Below are 21,982 nucleotides of genomic sequence, written 5' to 3'. Positions count from 1 at the left end.
ACCCTGAGATTTCACCTCACACCAGTGAGAATGGCTAAGATCAAAAACTCAGGTGACAGCAGATGCTGGCGAGGATGTGGAGAAAGAGGAACACTCCTCCATTGTTGGTGGGATTGCAGACTGGTAAAACCATTCTGGAAATCAGTCTGGAGAATCCTCAGAAAATTGGACATTGAACTGCCTGAGGATCCAGCTATACCTCTCTTGGGCATATACCCAAAAGATGCCTCAACATATAAAAGAGACACATGCTCCACTATGTTCATCGCAGCCTTATTTATAATAGCCAGAAAATGGAAAGAACCCTGATGCCCTTCAACAGAGGAATGGATATAGAAAATGTGGTACATCTACACAATGGAATATTACTCAGCTATCAAAAACAACAAGTTTATGAAATTCGTAGGCAAATGGTTGGAACTGGAAAATATCATCCGGAGTGAGCTAACCCAATCACAGAAAGACATACATGGTATGCACTCATTGATAAGTGGCTATTAGCCCAAATGCTTGAATTACCCTAGATCCCTAGAACAAACGAAACTCAAGACGGATGATCAAAATGTGAATGCTTCACTCCTTCTTTAAATGAGGAAAAAGAATACCCTTGGCAGGGAAGGGAGAGGCAAAGATTAAAACAGAGACCGAAGGAACACCCATTCAGAGCCTGCCCCACATGTGGCCCATACATATACAGCCACCCAATTAGACAAGATGGATGAAGCAAAGAAGTGCAGACCGACAGGAGCCGGATGTAGATCGCTCCTGAGAGACACAGCCAGAATACAGCAAATACAGAGGCGAATGCCAGCAGCAAACCACTGAACTGAGAATAGGTCCCCTATTGAAGGAATCAGAGAAAGAACTGGAAGAGCTTGAAGGGGCTCGAGACCCCAAAAGTACAACAATGCCAAGCAACCAGAGCTTCCAGGGACTAAGCCACTACCTAAAGACTATACATGGACTGACCCTGGACTCTGACCCCATAGGTAGCAATGAATATCCTAGTAAGAGCACCAGTGGAAGGGGAAGCCCTGGGTCCTGCTAAGACTGAACCCCCAGTGAACTAGTCTATGGGGGGAGTGCGGCAATGGGGGGAGGGTTGGGAGGGGAACACCCATAAGTAAGTGGAGGGGGGAGGGGGATGTTTGCCCGGAAACCGGGAAAGGGAATAACACTCGAAATGTATATAAGAAATACTCAAGTTAATAAAAAAAAAAAAAGAAATGATCAAAACATTCTTGATCAGAGGATATTGTCATAAACCCATAGACATCATTTCCCCTGAGGTGCATACTCTCAGAGCTCCATATCATATATGCTGCTATTTTGAACATGTTTGGTTTTTCAAGATATGCCTTCAAGACCTTACAATGGTCCCCAATATTCATGGTCTCAGCAGGAGTTTTTTGGATGGGGAATAAGGAATCTGTTACCTGAATATAGGTACCTTAACAGCATGTATATTAAGACAGCTCATTGTCCATTACACTTCGCTGTTTCTACAGAGGGTTCAAAAATGTGCATAACCTGCCTATGAAACAGATCTAGACCCACACATTCCAGAGCAGAATACTTGACACCAATTGCTCAGTTATGACAGACTTTCCACTGACATACTCATGCACGTTCATCACTGTTATTTATTTGTTCAGTGCAATATTTTTATTACTATTATTATTAATTATTATTACTGTTTTATTATTATTATTATTATTATTATTATTATTATTATTATTATTATTACACTTCGAATGGTAAAGCAGTTTAACAAAGTAAACAAACTGGGAAAGCACCTTAAGGTATTTGGCTCTTAGAGAGTCTGCCAGTTGGGGAATAACGATTACTGCCCTTCATTCTCTCTGAACTAGGTATCTGTGCACCTCTGTTTCAATACCTTCTTTCTTTAGCCATCAAATTTACTTGAGTGACTTAGACTCAGTTTTGCTGTGTGTAAAAAGACTGACACCCTTCTCTGCATTGTCCCAACAGCCTTGGGAACTGTAGATTTTAAAGTGGTTCATAGTATGGGAGGAATCTCGGGCTGCCGATTGTTTGGGAATGGAGAGTTACATTGCCCTTTCTTTGGATATCCTGTGCTACGTTGAGGTTAATTGCCTGTTACTTTTTTTCTGTTTCCCACAATCTTCACACTCAAGGGCTGGTGAATATTCATATTTCTTTTGGAAAATCATGGACTCATATTGACTTTCTTCTGGTACTGTGGACTTAAGAATTTGCTTATGCCTTCCTAAACTAATTAGAAGAATAATTTTTTGGCATGACTATTATACTGTGTATACCTTAGATATTTGTTGTTTATATTTGCCATGGGTTTATGATTAATGAGAATGTAGGAAGAAGTAGCAACGTTATAAAACATTGCAAAACTGGATAGATTATTATATCTACATTTAATGCAAAACACATTCTAGCCACAATGTCAATTTGTAGAAATCCTCATTTTTTTTATTAAAAAAATGGCGTTTTACTTTTTTACACTGGAAATTATATTTGTATGTTGATAAAATTTAAGGTTTTCTTTGGCATGAATTTTGTATGGTGATAAAAAATCGATTGATTTGCTTACTATTAGATAGGCATTGTGCCTATGCCACTATTTTAAAAATAAGGATTGGCTTTTGTCTGGAGATGACCTGGTGTCTCTTCTCTCTGTACAGATGAAGGGGTGAGAGAGAGTCTCAGAAGTGCAGACAATCCTGAGAGCACAGGACTAACCCATACTGTGTTCATATCTCTGGACCCAGAGAAACCTGTCTGGAACACTCTAGAAAGAGAAACCAATGAGGGAACAGTCTGGGACAGAATAATTTTGACTTCTGCCTGCATGCAAAATGATCCTGGAAATCAGCACTGTGTACCCAGATCATGCAGGGAGGGAGAAAGTTAGTCTCCAGAAGTGCTGACACAAAGGTTTGCAGTAAGGGGAAAGCACTGCTGAGACAGCAAGAACAGCTGACACTGAAAAGAAATAAATGGCAAGAGGTAATGGTAAGCACCTAAGCAACAAAAACCATCATCAGAACTCAGATCTCCCACCACAGCAAGCCCTGGATATTCCAACACACCTGAAAAACATGCTAAATTCACACTCATGTTAAGGCTCGAAAACTTTAACAAGGACATAAATAATTCACTTAAAGAAATACAGGACAACACAGGAAAACAAGTAGAAGCCCTTACTAAGGAAACATAAAAATCCCTTAAAGAACATGAAAACAAAACCATATAGATGAAAGAGTTGAACAAAACCATCCAGTACCTAAAATGTAAATAGAAACAATAAAAAAAATTGAGACAACCCTGGATATAGAAAACACAAGAAAGATATTGGAAGTCATAGAAACAAGCATAACCAAAATAAAAAAGCAATAAAAGAGAGGGTCTCAGGTGCAGAAGATACATTGCTACATTGACAAAAGAGCAAAAGTCAAACAAAAGAAAAATCTGTATAAAAGAGAATTAAGACTTAGGAGGTTTAAAGGACCAGTAAATATCTTCAACAAAATTATAGAACACTCCACTAACCTAAAGAAAGAAATGCCCAGAAATATGTAAAAAAAACCTACAGATTACCACTAAATTGGACTTGAAAGTACTTTGTCCCTTCACGTAATAATAAAAACACCAATGAACAAAACAAAGAAATTCTATTAAAAACAGTAAGGGAAAAAGGTCAAGTAGCATATAAAGGCAGACCTAACATATTTGCACAAGACTTCTCTTAAGCAACAATGAAACCCAGAAGAGCCTGGGCAGATGCCATACAGACCCTGAGTGAACAAAAATGTTAGTCCAGACAAATAGCTCTAGCAAAAATCTCAAATAACGTAGATGGAGAAACCAGGATATGCCATGTGAAACCAAATTTATACAATCTTTACAAAAATCCAGCTCTACAAAAGATAATGGAATGAAAATTCTAACACAAGGGGAGAAATAATTCTCTGCAAAATCAAGAATGTAATCTAATTTCACTTAACACATAAACATAATTTCATGTCTAACCACAACAGCAACAACACCAACAACCACAACAGCAACAACAACAAAAAGAAAAAAATCCAATTATTGGTTTCTAATATTTTTGAACATCTACTGACTCTATTCCCTAACAAAAAGAAGTAGTCTGACAGACTGAATACGAAAAAAGTAACAAGTGTGTTGCTTCATACAGGAAACACCTCACTGAGAAATACAAATACTACTTCAGAGAAAAATGCTGAAAACATGTTTTCCAGCACACGATCCAGGAAACAATCTGGAGTACTATTCTAATATGGATTAAAATAGTCTTTAAAACAAAAATTAACAAAGGGTAATCAAGGTCAGTTTATAGTCATCAAAGGAAAAACTTCACCAAGGAGGAGGAGTAGAAGGCAGGAATTAAACAAACTCAAGACTGAAATCAACCACGTGGAAACAAATGGACTATACAAAGAATCAACAAAATCAGGGATTAGTTGATTCTTTGAGAAAATCAAAAAGATAGATAAACCCTTAGCTGCACAAACCAGAGGGCTCAGAGTGTGTATCCAAATTAACAATATCAGAATTGTAGATGGACGGATCAGAATCTGAAGATATTAAAAAAATAACACCAGATCCTTCTACATAATCCTATGTTGAACAAAAATGGAAAATCTCAATAAAATGTGCTAAATTCTAGACAGATACCAGGTACCAAAATTAAATCCGGATCATATAAACCATGTGAATATTCTCACAACTGTTAAAAGAAGAGAAACAATTATTAAAAGTTTCACATTCACAAAAGCACAGGACAAAATTGATTTATTTGCAGAATACTATCAGACCTTCATAAAAGACCTCATAACATACTATTCAAATTATTACACAAAATAGGAAGAGAAGGAACTCTACCAAATTCGTTCAATGAAGCCACAATTATGCTTATGTCTAAACCACACAAAGACCTAACACAAAAACAGTACTTCAGACTAATTTCCCTATGAACAAGAATACAAAAGTAGTCAACAAAGTTCTCACATTCAAAGACCAAGAGCACATCAAAATGATCATCCTTCATGATCAAGTTGCTTCATCCCAGTGATGACAGGACGGTTCAATATATAGAAATCCACAACCACATCCCACTATATAAAAAACTCAAAGACAAAAAATACAATAAAATTAATCACGTGATCATATCATTAGATGCTTACAAATTATTTGACAAAATTCAACAAAAATTCCCCTTAAACATTTTGTAATGATCAGGAACCCAATGCACATACATAAAAATAGTAATATACAGCCAACCAGTAGCCAATATCAAACTAAATGTAGGGAAACTTGAAGCAATAACTGTAAAATAAGGAATGACAAAAGGTTTCTAACTCTCTCCTTACTTATTCTGTATAGTAGTTAAATTCCTATGCAGAACAATTAGTTAAGAAAAGGAAGTTAAATATATAATGATGGGAAAGGAAGAAACAAAATTGTCACGATTGGCAGATGGTATAATAGTATATTTAGTTGACCCTAAAAGTCCCACCAGAAATGTACAAGTCTGAAAAACAATTTAGGAAAAGTGACTGTGAATATCTTTAACTCAAACAAATCAGTAGCATTCTATTACACAAAGGATAAATACCCTGAGAAAGAAATTAAAGGACTTCCTTCACCTTCACAGTAGTCACAATGTACATAAAAATACATTGGCATGACTCAAACCAGAGACATGAAAAATCTGTATAACAAGAATTTGAAGTACCTTAAGAAAGAATTTGAAGATGATCTCAGAAGATGGGAAGAACTCCCATGGTTATGGATTGCCAGAATTAATTTAGTAAAAATGGCCATTTTGCCAGAAGCAGTCAACAGATTGAATGCAATCACCATCAAAATTCCACTCAATTCTTCATAGAGTTAGAAAGAGCACTTTGCAAATTTATTTTGAAGAAAAAAAAAAGACAGGAAAAATTATCCTCAATGATAAAAGTACTTTTTGCAGAATCACCATCCCTGACCTCAGGCAGTCTTGCAGAACAATAATGATTAAAAACTGTATGATATTGGTAAAGAAACAGGCACATAGATCAAAGGACTATAATTGAAGTCCTAGAACTGAAAACTCAAACCGAGGGTTTTTCGATCTTTGAGAAAGTATATGAAATCATCCAGAAGGGAAAAAAATTGTCTATTCAACAAATGGTGTTTTTCAACTGGAAGGCAATAGAAGAAAGTAAATTGATCCATTTTTATTGCCCTGTACAAAGGTTAAGTCCAAGCTGGTCTAGAACCTCAAAAACAAAACCAAAAAAAAAAAAACAAAAAACAAAACAAAACAACAAAAAATCAAAAAACCAAAACATAAAACAACAATATCAACAACAACAACAACAACAAAAACAACAACAACAACAGCAACAACAAAAACAGATACTCTCTAACTAGTAGAATAAAAACGGGGAAAGAGCCTCAAATACATGGGCACTAGGGGAAATTTTCTGAACAAAACACCAATGGCTTTAGCTCTGAGATCAATAATTGACAAATGTGACCTCATAAAACTGAAAAGCCTCTGTAAGAAAAAGGACACTGTCCTTAGGAAAAACCCAAAACCTAGTGATTTGGAAAGAATCTTTAACAATCATACATCAAATGGAGAGCTAATATCGAATAGTCTAAAAACTCCAGAATTAGATTACAGAGCATGATATAACTCTATTAAAAATGAGATACAGAGCTAAAAATATTTCTTTACTGAAGAATAGCAAATGGCTGAGAAGTACCTAAAGAAATTTTAAACATCCTTAGTCATCAGGGAAATGGAAATCAAAACAACCCTGAGTTTCCACCTCATACAAGTTAGAATGGCTAAGATTAAAATCTCAGGTGAAAACAGATTCTGGCAAGAATGTCGAGAAAGAGGAACACTCATCCATTGTTGATGGGACTGTAAACTCTTACAACCACTCTGGAAAACAGTCTGGAAGTTTCTCAGAAAATGTGACATTCCATTATCTGAGGACCCAGTTATACCACTCTTGGGCATAAACCCAAAAGATGCTCCAACCTAAAGCAAAGACACATCCTCCACTATGTTCATAGCAGCCTTATTTATAGAGCCAGAAGCTGGAAAGAACCCAGATGTGCTGCAACAGAGGCATGGATTCAAAAAATGTGGTATATCTACACAATGGAATACTACTCAGCTATCAAAAACGACTTCATGAAATTCATAAGCAAATGGAATGAACTAAAAAATATCATCTTGAGTGAGGTTACTGAATCACAGAAAAACACACTTGGTATGCACTCATTGACAAGTGAATATTAGCTCAAAAGCTCTGAATACACAAGATACAATCCACAGACTACATGAGACTGCAGAAGAATGATGACCAAAGTGCAGATGCTTCACTCCTTCTTAAACTGGGGAACAAGACTATTCTTAGGAGAGGATATAGAGGCAAGAATTGGAGCAGAGACTGTAGGAATGACCAATCAGCCTTCCCCACATGTGGCCCATATATATACAGCCACAAAACTTGGTAAGATTGATGAAGATAAGAAGTGTATGCTGAGAGGAACCGGATGTAGACACAACTAGAGCATGTCAAATACAGAGGGGAATGATAGGGGCAAAGTATGGAACTGAAAGCAGGGTCCCCATTGGAGAAATTAGAGAAAGGATTGAAAGAGCTGAAGAGGCTGTAACCCCATAAGAACAAAAATGCCAACCAGCCAGGGCTCCCAGGGACTAAATACCTACCCTAAGACTATACATGGACTGACCCATGGCTCCAACTGCATATGTAGCAGAGGACAGCCTTGTTGGGGACCAATGGAAGGAGAAGCTATTTGTCCTGCCAAGGTTGGAGGTCCAGTGCCAGGGAATGTCAGGGTGGGAACAGTAAGGGGGATGGATGAGAAGGGTAACACCCTTAATGAAGAAGAGGAGGGTGAGGAGATAGGGGGCTTATGGACAAGAAATCATGAAAAGCGGGAGCAGAAGATTCCATAGAAATCATTGACTCAACTGTCAAAGATAATGTAAAGCAGAAAAAGGTACTGGGCCAAAACATACAGGAAATCCAGGACTCAATGAGAAGATCAAACCTAAGGATAATAGGTATAGAAGAGAGTGAAGACTCCCAGCTCAAAGGACCAGTAAATATCTTCAACAAAATCATAGAAGAAAACTTCCCTAACCTAAAAAAAGAGATACCCATAGGCATACAAGAAACCTACAGAACTCCAAATAGATTGGACCAGAAAAGAAACACCTCCCATCACATAATTGTCAAAACACAAAATGCACAAAATAAAGAAAGAATATTAAAAGCAGTAAGGGAAAAAGGTCAAGTAACATATAAAGGCAGACCTATCAGAATCACACCAGACTTCTCGCCAGAAATTATGAAGGCCAGAAGATCCTGAACAGATGTCATACAGACCCTAAGAGAACACAAATGCCAGCCCAGGTTACTGTATCCTGCAAAACTCTCAATTAACATAGATGGAGAAACCAAGATATTCCATGACAAAACCAAATTTACACAATATCTTTCTACAAATCCAGCACTACAAAGGATAATAAATGGTAAAGCCCAACATAAGGAGGCAAGCTATACCCTAGAAGAAGCAAGAAACTAATCGTCTTGGCAACAAAACAAAGAGAATGAAAGCACACAAACATAACCTCACATCCAAATATGGATATAACGAGAAGCAATAATCACTATTCCTTAATATCTCTCAACATCAATGGCCTCAACTCCCCAATAAAAAGAAATAGATTAACAAACTGGATATGCAACGAGGACCCTGCATTCTGCTGCCTACAGGAAACACACCTCAGAGACAAAGACAGACACTACCTCAGAGTGAAAGGCTGGAAAACAACTTTCCAAGCAAATGGTCAGAAGAAGCAAGCTGGAGTAGCCATTCTAATATCAAATAAAATCAATTTCCAACTAAAAGTCATCAAAAAAGATAAGGAAGGACACTTCATATTCATCAAAGGAAAAATCCACCAAGATGAACTCTCAATCCTAAATATCTATGCCCCAAATACAAGGGCACCTACATATGTAAAAGAAACCTTACTAAAGCTCAAAACACACATCGCACCTCACACAATAATAGTGGGAGATTTCAACACCCCACTCTCATCAATGGACAGATCATGGAAACAGAAATTAAACAGTGATGTCGACAGAGTAAGAGAAGTCATGAGGCAAATGGACTTAACGGATATTTATAGAACATTCTATCCTAAAGCAAAAGGATATACCTTCTTCTCAGCTCCTCATGGTACTTTCTCCAAAATTGACCACATAATTGGTCAAAAAACGGGCCTCAACAGGTACTGAAAGAGCATGGGAGATCTTTCCATCTTCTGAGGTCTTCTTCAATTTCTTTCTTCAGTGTCTTGAAGTTCTTATTGTACAGATCTTTTACTTGCTTGGTTAAAGTCAAACCGAGGTACTTTATATTATTTGGGTCTATTATGAAGGGTGTCGTTTCCCTAATTTCCTTCTCGGCTTGTTTCCCTTTTGTGTAGAGGAAGGCAACTGATTTATTTGAGTTAATTTTATACCCAGCCACTTTGCTGAAGTTGTTTATCAGCATTAGTAGTTCTCTGGTGGAACTTTTGGGATCACTTAAATATACTATCATATCATCTGCAAATAGTGATATTTTGACCTCTTCTTTTCCGATCTGTATCCCTTTGATCTCCTTTTGTTGTCTGATTGCTCTGGCTAGAACTTCAAGAACTATATTGAATAAGTAGGGAGAGAGTGGGCAGCCTTGTCTAGTCCCTGATTTTAGTGGGCTTGCTTCAAGTTTCTCTCCATTTAGTTTAATGTTAGCAACTGGTTTGCTGTATATGGCTTTTACTATGTTTATGTATGGGCCTTGAATTCCTATTCTTTCCAGGACTTTTATCATGAAGGGGTGTTGAATTTTGTCAAATGCTTTCTCAGCATCTAATGAAATGATCATGTGGTTCTGTTCTTTCAGTTTGTTTATATGATGGATCACGTTGATGGTTTTCCGTATATTAAACCATCCCTGCATGCCTGGGATGAAGCCTACTTGATCATGGTGGATGATTGTTTTGATGTGCTCTTGAATTCGGTTTGCCAGAATTTTATTGAGTATTTTTGCGTCGATATTCATAAGGGAAATTGGTCTGAAGTTCTCTTTCTTTGTTGTGTCTTTGTGTGGTTTAGGTATAAGAGTAATTGTGGCTTCGTAGAAGGAATTCGATAGGCTCCATCTGTTTCAATTTTGTGGAATAGTTTGGATAATACTGGTATGAGGTCTTCTATGAAGGTTTGATAGAATTCTGCACTAAACCCGTCTGGACCTGGGCTCTTTTTGGTTGGGAGACCTTTAATGACTGCTTCTATTTCCTTAGGAGTTATGGGGTTGTTTAACTGGTTTATCTGTTCCTGATTTAACTTCGATACCTGGTATCTGTCTAGGAAAATGTCCATTTCCTGAAGATTTTCAAATTTTGTTGAATATAGGTTTTTATAGTAAGATCTGATGATTTTTTGAATTTCCTCTGAATCTGTAGTTATGTCTCCCTTTTCATTTCTGATTTTGTTAATTTGGACGCACTCTCTGTGTCCTCTCGTTAGTCTGGCTAAGGGTTTATCTATCTTGTTGATTTTCTCAAAGAACCAACTTTTGGTTCTGTTGATCCTTTCTATGGTCCTTTTTGTTTCTACTTGGTTGATTTCAGCTCTGAGTTTGATTATTTCCTGCCTTCTACTCCTCCTGGGTGTATTTGCTTCTTTTTGTTCTAGAGCTTTTAGGTGTGCTGTCAAGCTGCTGACATATGCTCTTTCCTGTTTCTTTCTGCAGGCACTCAGCACTATGAATTTTCCTCTTAGCACAGCTTTCATTGTGTCCCATAAGTTTGAGTATGTTGTATCTTCATTTTCATTAAATTCTAAAAAGTTTTTAATTTCTTTCTTTATTTCTTCCTTGACCAGGTTATCATTGAGTAGAGCATTGTTCAATTTCCACGTATAAGTGGGCATTCTTCCCTTATTGTTATTGAAGACCAGTTTTAGGCCGTGGTGGTCCGATAGCACGCATGGGATTATTTCTATCTTTCTGTACCTGTTGAGGCCCGTTTTTTGACCAATTATATGGTCAATTTTGGAGAAAGTACCATGAGGAGCTGAGAAGAAGGTATATCCTTTTGCTTTAGGATAGAATGTTCTATAAATATCCGTTAAGTCCATTTGGCTCATGACTTCTCTTACTCTGTCGACATCACTGTTTAATTTCTGTTTCCATGATCTGTCCATTGATGAGAGTGGGGTGTTGAAATCTCCCACTATTATTGTGTGAGGTGCAATGTGTGTTTTGAGCTTTAGTAAGGTTTCTTTTACGTATGTAGGTGCCCTTGTATTTGGGACATAGATGTTTAGGATTGAGAGTTCATCTTGGTGGATTTTTCCTTTGATGAATATGAAGTGTCCTTCCTTATCTTTTTTGATGACTTTTAGTTGGAAATTGATTTTATTTGATATTAGAATGGCTACTCCAGCTTGCTTCTTCTGACCATTTGCTTGGAAAGTTGTTTTCCAGCCTTTCACTCTGAGGTAGTGTCTGTCTTTGTCTCTGAGGTGTGTTTCCTGTAGGCAGCAGAATGCAGGGTCCTCGTTGCTTATCCAGTTTGTTAATCTATGTCTTTTTATTGGGGAATTGAGGCCATTGATATTGAGAGATATTAAGTAATAGTGATTATTGTTTCCCTTAATATTCATATTTGTATGTGAGGTTATGTTTGTGTGCTTTCATTCTCTTTGTTTTGTTGCCAAGACGATTAGTTTCTTGCTTCTTCTACGGTATAGCTTGCCTCCTTATGTTGGGCTTTACCATTTATTATCCTTTGTAGTGCTGGATTTGTAGAAAGATATTGTGTAAATTTGGTTTTGTCATGGAATATCTTGGTTTCTCCATCAATGTTAATTGAGAGTTTTGCTGGATACAGTAACCTGGGCTGGCATTTGTGTTCTCTTAGGGTCTGTATGACATCAGTCCAGGATCTTCTGGCCTTCATAGTTTCTGGCGAGAAGTCTGGTGTGATTCTGATAGGTCTCCCTTTATATGTTACTTGACCTTTTTCCCTTACTGCTTTTAATATTCTTTCTTTATTTTGTGCGTTTGGTGTTTTGACAATTATGTGACAGGAAGTGTTTCTTTTCTGGTCCAATCTATTTGGAGTTCTGTAGGCTTCTTGTATGTCTATGGGTATCTCTTTTTTTATGTTAGGGAAGTTTTCTTCTATGATTTTGTTGAAGATATCTACTGGTCCTTTGAGCTGGGAGTCTTCACTCTCTTCTATACCTATTATCCGTAGGTTTGATCTTCTCATTGAGTCCTGGATTTCCTGTATGTTTTGGACCAGTAGCTTTTTCCGCTTTACATTATCTTTGACAGTTGAGTCAATGATTTCTATGGAATCTTCTGCTCCTGAGATTCTCTCTTCCATCTCTTGTATTCTGTTGGTGAAGCTTGTATCTACAGCTCCTTGTCTCTTCTTTTGGTTTTCTATATCCAGGGTTGTTTCCATGTGTTCTTTCTTGATTGCTTCTATTTCCATTTTTAATTCCTTCAACTGTTTGATTGTGTTTTCCTGGAATTCTTTCAGGGATTTTTGCGATTCCTCTCTGTAGGCTTCTACTTGTTTATTAATGTTTTCCTGTGTTTCCCTAAGTGTGTTCATGTCTTTCTTGATGTCCTCCAGCATCATGATCAAATATGATTTTGAAACTAGATCTTGCTTTTCTGGTGTGTTTGGATATTCCATGTTTGTTTTGGTGGGAGAATTGGGCTCCGATGATGGCATGTAGTCTTGGTTTCTGTTGCTTGGGTTCCTGCGCTTGCCTCTCGCCATCAGATTATCTCTAGTGTTACTTTGTTCTGCTATTTCTGACAGTGGCTAGACTGTCCTATAAGCCTGTGTGTCAGGAGTGCTGTAGACCTGTTTTCCTCTCTTTCAGTCAGTTATGGGGACAGAGTGTTCTGCTTTCGGGCGTGTAGTTTTTCCTCTCTACAGGTCTTCAGCTGTTCCTGTGGGCCTGTGTCTTGAGTTCACCAGGCAGCTTTCTTGCAGCAGAAAAGTTGGTCTTACCTGTGGTCCCGAGGCTCAGGTTCGCTCGTGGGGTGCTGTCCAGGGGCTCTCTGCAGCGGCAGCAACCAGGAAGACCTGTGCCGCCCCTTCCGGGAGCTTCAGTGCACCAGGGTTCCAGATGGTCTTTGGCTTTTTCCTCTGGCGTCCGAGATGTGTGTGCAGGGAGCAGTCTCTTCTGGTTTCCCAGACTTGTCTGCCTCTCTGAAGGTTTAGCTCTCCCTCCCACAGGATTTGGGTGCAGAGAACTGTTTATCTGGTCTGATTCTTTCAGGTTCTGGCGGTGTCTCAGGCAGGTGTCCTGCCGCTCCTGGGCCCTTCCCCACAGGAGCCCAGAGGCCTTATACAGTTTCCTCTTGGGCCAGGGATGTGGGCAGGGGTGAGCAGTGTTGGTGGTCTCTTCCGCTCTGCAGCCTCAGGAGTGCCCACCTGACCAGGCGGTTGGGTCTCTCTCTCACCGGGTCTGGGAGCAGAGAGCTGCTGCGGGCCGGGATCCGCGGGTGTGGGACTTCCGGTAAACACAGAACGTGCCCGGTCCTAGAGAAATTCTGCTTCCGTGTGTCCCAAGCTCACCAGGCAGCTTTCTTGCAGCAGAAAATTTGGTCTTACCTGTGGTCCCGAGGCTCAGGTTCGCTTGTGGGGTGCTGCCCAGGGGCTCTCTGCAGCGGCAGCAACCAGGAAGCTTGATCATTTCTTAATAAAAGTATAGTTTTGCACTTGTTATTAATTTTCCTATATTCAATTTTTTATGATGGGAATAGAGATTGCATGTTTTGTATTTTGTGCTGTGATATGTATGTGTTTTGAATGAATTTTTTAATAATTCATATGTGTGGTATCCAACAGCTGTATGTATGCCTCACTACCCAAGAGATGGAATGAAAGAAATATAACAATTTTTTGACATGCGATAAAAATTTTGTAAGCAATCTCACAACATCTGAGGTTTTACCTGTTAATCACAATGAAGGCACATCACTCACTTAACATAATAAGACAGTCCTAGAAGCTTATCAAACCCACAAATTCTATAGTGTAGTAAGAAAGGAAGAAATGCCTATTCCGTGACTAGGTGGGAAACTTGAGAGGAGTTTCTTTGGAGAAGCCACTTTCATTCTTTATCGCATTGAGTGCTTTTTGGGGGGGAAGTACTTATGATCTTCTGAGGCCTGCGTGTTATCATTTTTCATGTTCCGTGGTCCAATATGAATTAACTTTGATTTACATTCTGTTTCTCATAAGAAGGATTTGTCTTGTTTTAGAACACTACCATACAATAATAATCCTATAAACTTGTGATTATATGTTCACATGAACTCAACCCATGTTCAGAACAACCATAGCTCAGGCATTGCCAAATTCTGGATTCTGTGTACTGAGACATCTTGGCAGTTTTAAAAGTTTTTTATCTTGGCAGTAGGCCAGCAGTGTCTTGGATTCCAGCCTGAGGTTAGCTTGACTATAAGAGCTCACTCATCAGGCCTGGAGGAACAGTTAAGCATGTTACACTCTATGGAACCTGTGCCACATATCTTAGTGTACCAAAAACCTGACTTTTCTCCAAACATCAAACAAAAATTCTAAGTCTGGTGTAATCATTTCTTCAGAGTCAGACATTGTACCAAATTCTGGGAATAAGGACACACATCATGATAGCTTCCTATAATGTTCATTGGATTCCAGTATGCATCCAGACCACATATGTCAAAAGAAATGGTACTTAAAGTGGACCCCAGATGTCAGCACTGGCCTCACCTTGAAAGAATGACAGATACATATCCTTAGAAAGAAAAGGAGGAGTTTAGTTCCCGCATATTAGAAGGATACAAAAAGACACAAATGTGTATGCAGAAATACAGAGGGAAGAAAAAGATACAGGATGAAGGAAAGAAAGAATGTAAAAAACATGGCAAATACAAACAATCACACTCACATGAAACAGAAGGAAAGAGAGTAACAGAAAAAGACAGAGAAAGAGAGAGAACAAAATACAGAATTGTATATGGTAAAACATGCATGAATCAATATTATCTCAGAGCATAAGGCACAGGGAACAAGAGGAATGGTAATGACCTGGGGACTATATGTCAAGTAGTGAAATGATGTGTGAAGAGTTTTCTAGAACTGCTAACAAAGCCTTTTGTTACCAAGCACCTAGAAGGAAGGAAAAAGTCACCACCAGTCACACCAACTAGAATCTCACACACCTCATAAGAAAAGGTTATTTCAGAATGCATCATAGAAAAACAAATTCCATTGCCTCAAGCACTGAGTTCTGCATTCAGTACCCAGGCTCTTGTATTCATTTGGATAAATCAGGTTTTATTTCTGGTATTACTCTTGCCCAAGCTTCTCATTCTTCCTTCACTGTGAGATGCCTTTAGGACCATGAGCTTAGCACAGGAACACACTGTAAGTATGTTGTCAGTCACTCCATTTCTTTCTTCTACTGCTGCTGGTGAGGAAATTTATGGAATACAGTGGTTGTTCATCAGCCTCTGTAAGTAGAAAAGTACAACTGAACTTACAATTCATGGAGGCATAGAAGGTCAACACATAAACCTAATTTCCAACAGAAAAAGAACATGCCTCACTCCCCCAAAGGTATAGGCCCAGGCTTGATCTGCTTGCTTTGTGAATTTATGTTCTTATATGTCCCTGCCAAGAAGTGTTTATATAAGAAGCTTCAAATTTCCTCTTCTCCCCTGCAGATAATCACAGAAATATCTCATCAAACTTATTTCTAACTGCACCATAAATAACTTTTCTTCAGAAGTTTCAAGGCATGATTTCTGAAGCTAGGGTTATAAAGAGAGTGATCTCATGATTTCTCATTCTAGGGCCATAAATATTGTTTAAAAAGTCAGGCAAAGGAAGTGCATGGTCTACACACCAATCGATTTATATCACTAAATTACAAAAGCAACATAGAATTGACCAAAAGGTTTCTGTGGTTTTTTTTGTTCATTGTCTGTGATAGTTTCTTGTCTGCACTAGACATTTTTCTATATTCTTATGGAATCTTTATTCCCAATTACACCCCCAGGGTCTGGTTAAAGAAAGAGGCAAAATGGGCAACAAAATAGCTTTGAATTGTCACCTCTTGGCTTTGAAAATAGGCAAACTAATATTCTTCAATCCTTGACTGTCACAGATTATGGTAAGGAGGAATGTTCCTTTGCTACCCAATATCTGAAATTGTCATGCCTCAGGATTAGAATGCCCATCTCAAGGAACTCTCCTTTGGGAAGCACCATATTCCTACTCAGCAATCACTCATCCTTTCCTGGTCCATTTTTTCTTGTTGGTTTACACTGAGTTGTAATTTAAGCTTTCTTCTGCCCCACTCTCTTCTCTGAAAACTCCAAATTCTTTCTGCAAAATAGAATCAGGAATCATCCCAATATATACATGGATGTATCCAACAGGCATTGTCTGAAAATTAGAAGAACTCTTGCTGTAGTTATAACACTTGAGACATCACACAGAATGACAATGACTCTCAAAATTCAACAGGATTATCAGAAAAGGAACAACTGACAACATCAGGAATGGTCTTTGACTGTTTTTAATCAACTTGGTGTGTTGATGAGAATTTAAAATTCCCTTTCCAAGATAACTTACACAAATATGCCATTGAGAAGCTCCATATTCCAAATCCAGTGAATTTTCTAGGCTTGAATGGAAATAGCTAAGCTCTTACACCTTGGGGAACTTTTGTCTCAAAGTCTGTTTAGGAATGTTGCATCTTGTCTTCAAAATGTTCCTACTTATCACCAAAAGGAATTATGTAGTCCTGAGAATGCTCACCAGGATGAATGAACAGGAGGAAAGATAACCTGCTTCACCACATACAAGTGCCTGTAAGGACAACGAGGAAGAGTAGGCAGGTTTGGGTCCAATGTGGGATTTTTGTTAGGGGTACAGTCATAAAAACCATGATTTTAAAATTTGCCACAATATGCCATAGCAAACATACAATGCAACCATGATGGTGGTGGGAGCAGTGAAAAACTGTTGGCAGACATAATAAAGTAGTGTAAGCAACAAAAGAGAAAATTCTTATTCTTAGTATGATGTTATCTTCTTTGCATCAAGTAAACCAAAGCATGATAGGATATACGCCTCTGAAAGTTAGTGAGATTCAGTTAGAAGAAAGAAAAAAATAAATGGTGGCACAGGAAATTGTAGTAGAGTTGGCATAGGTCAGTTGACAGAGTTAATGCTTAGCATGTAGGAAGACAGAGTTCACACTGGGGCTCTCCTCATTGGCTTCTGTGACGCTGTTTTTCATCATAACTATTGGGAATGGATAGCAGGATGATTTAAACAAAAATATAACAATAAAAATCAAGGAACCAATCCACTCTTTTCAGAGCAGAACAATTAGGTAATTTTTAAAATTTGATTTAACATATATTATTTCTAGAATACATTATTTTTGCCTGTGTGCGCACATCCACATGTATGTGGACAAACACTTGCCAAGATTCCATTGGGAAGTCAGAGTACGACTTGCAGAAGGTGTTTTTTTTCCTTTTTCCTGTGGTGTATCAATACACACTTAACAAAAAAACCAGCACAATAGTCCCATCAAGAACTTTCTAGAACAAGGTCAGGACCAAAGATAATTTGATTTCTTTTCATCAAGTAATGACATAGAAATCTAAATAGATTGCTCTTTAAAAAAGGTCAACTGTTCAAACCCCATAAGCTGAGCTAAAAAAGGATATGTTCTCCCCTGTGCTTTTCTTGTCAAATTTTTACACTAAAGCTACCATCACACAGAGCTAACTAATATATCCCTAGATGTTAACTTTTTAGCATATTCTCTCATATTATATTCCATTTCCATATCTTCCCAACCATGCAAACCACCAACATCTCCATTCATACTTTTATTATACTTTTAGAAAATGTTAAGTATTTCAAAGGTATCAATCAAGTTGCAATGAAGCTAGGCATATGCCTTCACATTGAGCCTAGGCACAAATTCTAGTAGGAGGTCAAAGATACAAAAATGGAAGCAAAATCACCAGGAACATTTCCTGATTCCTGTGTTAGGAGACACACATAAACACAAACTACACAACTATAACACATAATCAGAAATTGTATGTGCAATCCTATGCCCTGCTTGTTTGGAAAGTCTCAGTGGGCCACTGTGAGGCTTGTTGAATCTGTGGGTTTGGTAGCCATGTCCTCGAAATCTCTGCCTCCTAAAATCTTGCCTTCTCTTCAGCAGAATTCAATAAACTCTGCCTAATGTTTGGGTATAGTTCTCTTTTAATCTAAGTACATCAGTTGCTGGGTGATGCCTCTATAATGATAATTTGATGAAGCTCCAATCTATAAATATAAGAAAGTGACATTACAAATTATTTCATTCACTTATTTTTGCCATACGGTTTTGAGTCTAGTCTCCTTTTTTGGGTCATCTAACATACATTACTCTCTCTCAAGATGGTGTCAGGAGTTGACATTTTTGGCATAGGACTCAAGACAATCTATGTGTTTCTGAACAGAATAGTGTATAAAGACAGTAAGTTGCATTTACACAAAACAGTATTTAACAGCTGATAAAAATATGATACCATGAAAGTTTAAACAAATGGATGGAACTTGAAAAAAATTCATCATGAGCAAATTGCTCCAGAATCACAAACCTAAACATTGTATGAACTGACTCATAAGCAGGCATTAATTTCTCGATGACATATTTCTCAATAATTTCCACAGGACAAGTAAAAATTTTGTATGTCCAGATTAATATTAGGTGTTAGATGATATATAGTAGAATGATATAGTATGTTACTGATCATGTCCTAAAGTATGTGTCTGTGGAGCAAATCACACTATAAACCAAAACACATATCATTTTACTATCTATCTTTTGCTGCCTTCAATATATGACCTAGGTTGCTTAGGATTTACAGAGATGAATCTCTGCTTATGAGTTCTGCGTGTATAGCAGTGAAACATCACATTGAAAAGAAAATTGTCTCAAAAGTAAAGAGTTGTTAATCGAATTCTCTTTTATAAAATATACATTTATAAAACAAGCTTTAAAGAACAGTCAATATGAACACTAAAGAGTAGACTTTCCAAATTGCAATTAGCTGTAATAAGATCATATATCATCATATAACCATATGAAGTCAAAAACAAGAATAGAAAATTAGAAACCAAAAAGCAAACAGAAAATTATGCTAAAAGCCATTCTCTCACCTCACATGTAGCAGCACAGGCCAACAACCTGTTGGTGCTTTTGACCACTTAGAGGCAAGGAAATCACCAATATTCTCTTATACTTTGTTGTCAAGGAAAGAAATCAAGCCTAAAAGCAGTCTAGTTTGTTCACTGGATGTATGATATTATGGCCTGTTTACATTTTAAAAATGAAACATGAGAAACAAAAATCATCCAAGGAATTCTGTGATTTCCGGGCTTGGAGATTATGAAGTGACTAGTGATGCAGAAGCTTCATCTGTTGGAGGCTCTCCCACTGGTTTTTTGACCATTCTAAATCATAGAGCTATTTTGCATATATGAGTGATGAATGCAGTTAAGACACAGGCCCAGAGCAGACCTTTGAAAAGTCACCTCTCAGGATGCAGTCTGCCACATCCTCATCCTTGCTGGAAACTCAATATTAATATTTAATTGAAATCATTTTTTACCCCCAAAGTAAAATACGCAAATAGTATCTGGCCCAGAAATTTCTCAACCTTAAACAATGTTAGAAATTTTTCTAAGTACTATATGTTCTTTGTTCTACTAAAATAAATAAGTGTTTTTCTCTTAAGATCCAGGGCAATCATTTTGTACAATTAATCTACCATAGTCAACAGTATAGGAGTGATATACATGTGATCCATGATGACTTTCTGATGTATCACAACATTTTAGTGAAAGACACAAGAAAGCATTGCAACCAAACCACCTGAAAAAGTAAATGATGGAAGATTTGTCTTTGTGTTCGTGAAAACTGCAATTTGTACTCAAGCAATGTTAAAGAGTGAGCCCATTATGCTGAAACATAATTTTTGGAGTTGAATGTCTGAGAATATACATGCGCAAGGATCTGGAACCAAACATAAACCTGATTTTCCATAGGACTAGTGCTGGGAAATTGCATCATGGCTCTTTATATGATTAAGCTATAGAATACTTCCATGAAAGTTCATATCATCTCTTCAACAGAGTCATCTGCAATGGACTCATAAAGAAAACCATTTCATGTACTCTGTGCAGAAATAAATATAAAAATAAAAATTTTCAAATAATATATTATGAGTAGAGAAATTTCAGCTATAGCAGTACAATCTAATTTTTTCAGGGAATGTATATTAATAAAGATACAATTTCAGGTACAAATGACTCTGTGTAACTTGAGATCCCATAATTAGAATTCAGAAGCAAGCAGAGCTCAATGCATTCAAAGGCCGTCTACCAGGAATTGATTCCAATTCACACAAGGGAATGTTAATGTGTCAGACAAATAGAATAGCAAATATATGTTTTCTCTGAAATGAAGTACTTTTGACTAGATGAGAAAAATATTTTGACATATTCCTTCTCTCCATAGGGCTTATGCTCTTGCTATTGAGGAAAATGTGTAAGAGACAAGAAGAGAACTACAAAGACCCATGTGATTCGACTGTCCATTCCCAGCCTAGTTTCCTTCATCATCTGGAGTAGTTCAAAATGATGTTGTGTCTTTTCTGTTCAGTCCTTTTAATGGATGTCAAGATACTTCTGTTTCTTTATGTATTGGAACTTTCCTCCAGTCTTTCCTAATGGCATACATTAGCATATGGTGTCTTTAATAAAGAGATATGCATGGACATGCACAGATGTTCAAAAAAGGGAAAAACAAAATCAGAGGATTTTTGAGAGCCAGGGAAGACAGAACCTTCCCTACACGTTTCTGAGTAAAAGCACTGTTTTCAGATAGTGAGTAAAGTAGGGAAACTAAATCCACACCATTAGCCAATGTATACATGTGACTGAATCTACCTACAAAACTCACATTAAAATTAGACTAAGCACACCAGATTGTAGGGAGCCGTATTGGATTTGGGCCTGGCTGCTTTGTGGCTCAAAGTGTCTACATGACTCTTGGCTGCATGGCCACAGATGTTCAACCTTGAAATGACTGTCATAAGTCTTGAGAGTGTTGGACAAAAGCCTCTCCCATGAATTTACGGCACAGGAAGATAACATTCACAGGATGTTTCAGTCTGAGCAAACACCAGATGTCTCCAGCGTCTCTATCGCATGACCTCTTCATCTTCTGCTCTTGGTGCTGGGATGCCCTTCTCCCTCCATCCTTTGTGTTTCACTAAGAACACTCCCCCTACCTGAAAGCCTTAAAAGCTGTAACGTTCGCCCCAATAAATGAGACCTTGACAATAGAACTTTTGCTTGGTCTCTTTCTTCTCTTCACCCCCATTTGATACACAGGTAGAAGGCCTCTTCGGGACCCTGAATAACTGGACCTGCTGGACGGGTCACCAGATATTTCTGAAGTGGTTGACAAGTTTTCTATCCATCCCTAGGAAAGTCGAAGTGCAGTGCAGAGTATGCTTATTGTGGGTAAAATCAGAACATACTCTGCTTAGGAAGAAGAATCAATACTCTGACTCTGTAGCCCCACCACTAAAGTGTCCTTTCCATATCCATGGTCATGTTTTCCATTCCAGAATATATCCTCCAGTAAAGAAAAACTCTCCAGCAACACTCACAGAAAACAGGGCAGACAAAGTGCATCTTAAACTATTATCTGTAAGAACCAAGAAAAGTCTGAAAGGATCAATCCTCTGTGTATTA

The 21,982-nt window shown here is 37.8% G+C and overlaps 1 protein-coding gene across 1 annotated transcript in view; it reads left to right on the top strand.

Annotated features, from left to right (window-relative positions):
* LOC147995338 (LINE-1 retrotransposable element ORF2 protein-like) overlaps nucleotides 1–21,569 on the top strand; it is a 121,185-nt gene extending 99,616 nt beyond the window's left edge. Inside the window, exon 3 of the mRNA XM_087655071.1 lies at nucleotides 20,739–21,569. Within this exon, the coding sequence (XP_087511197.1) occupies nucleotides 20,739–20,851 (113 nt within the window). The 3' untranslated portion in view covers nucleotides 20,852–21,569. The remainder of the gene's footprint in view (nucleotides 1–20,738) is intronic.
* The last annotated feature ends 413 nt before the right edge of the window (nucleotides 21,570–21,982 follow it).

Source organism: Rattus norvegicus, chromosome 3, assembly GCF_021556685.1.
Source record: "Rattus norvegicus strain SHRSP/BbbUtx chromosome 3, alternate assembly SHRSP_T2T, whole genome shotgun sequence".
NCBI lineage: Eukaryota > Metazoa > Chordata > Mammalia > Rodentia > Muridae > Rattus > Rattus norvegicus.
Note: the sequence above shows the minus strand (reverse complement) of the source record. Positions and strands in the feature narration are given on the sequence as shown.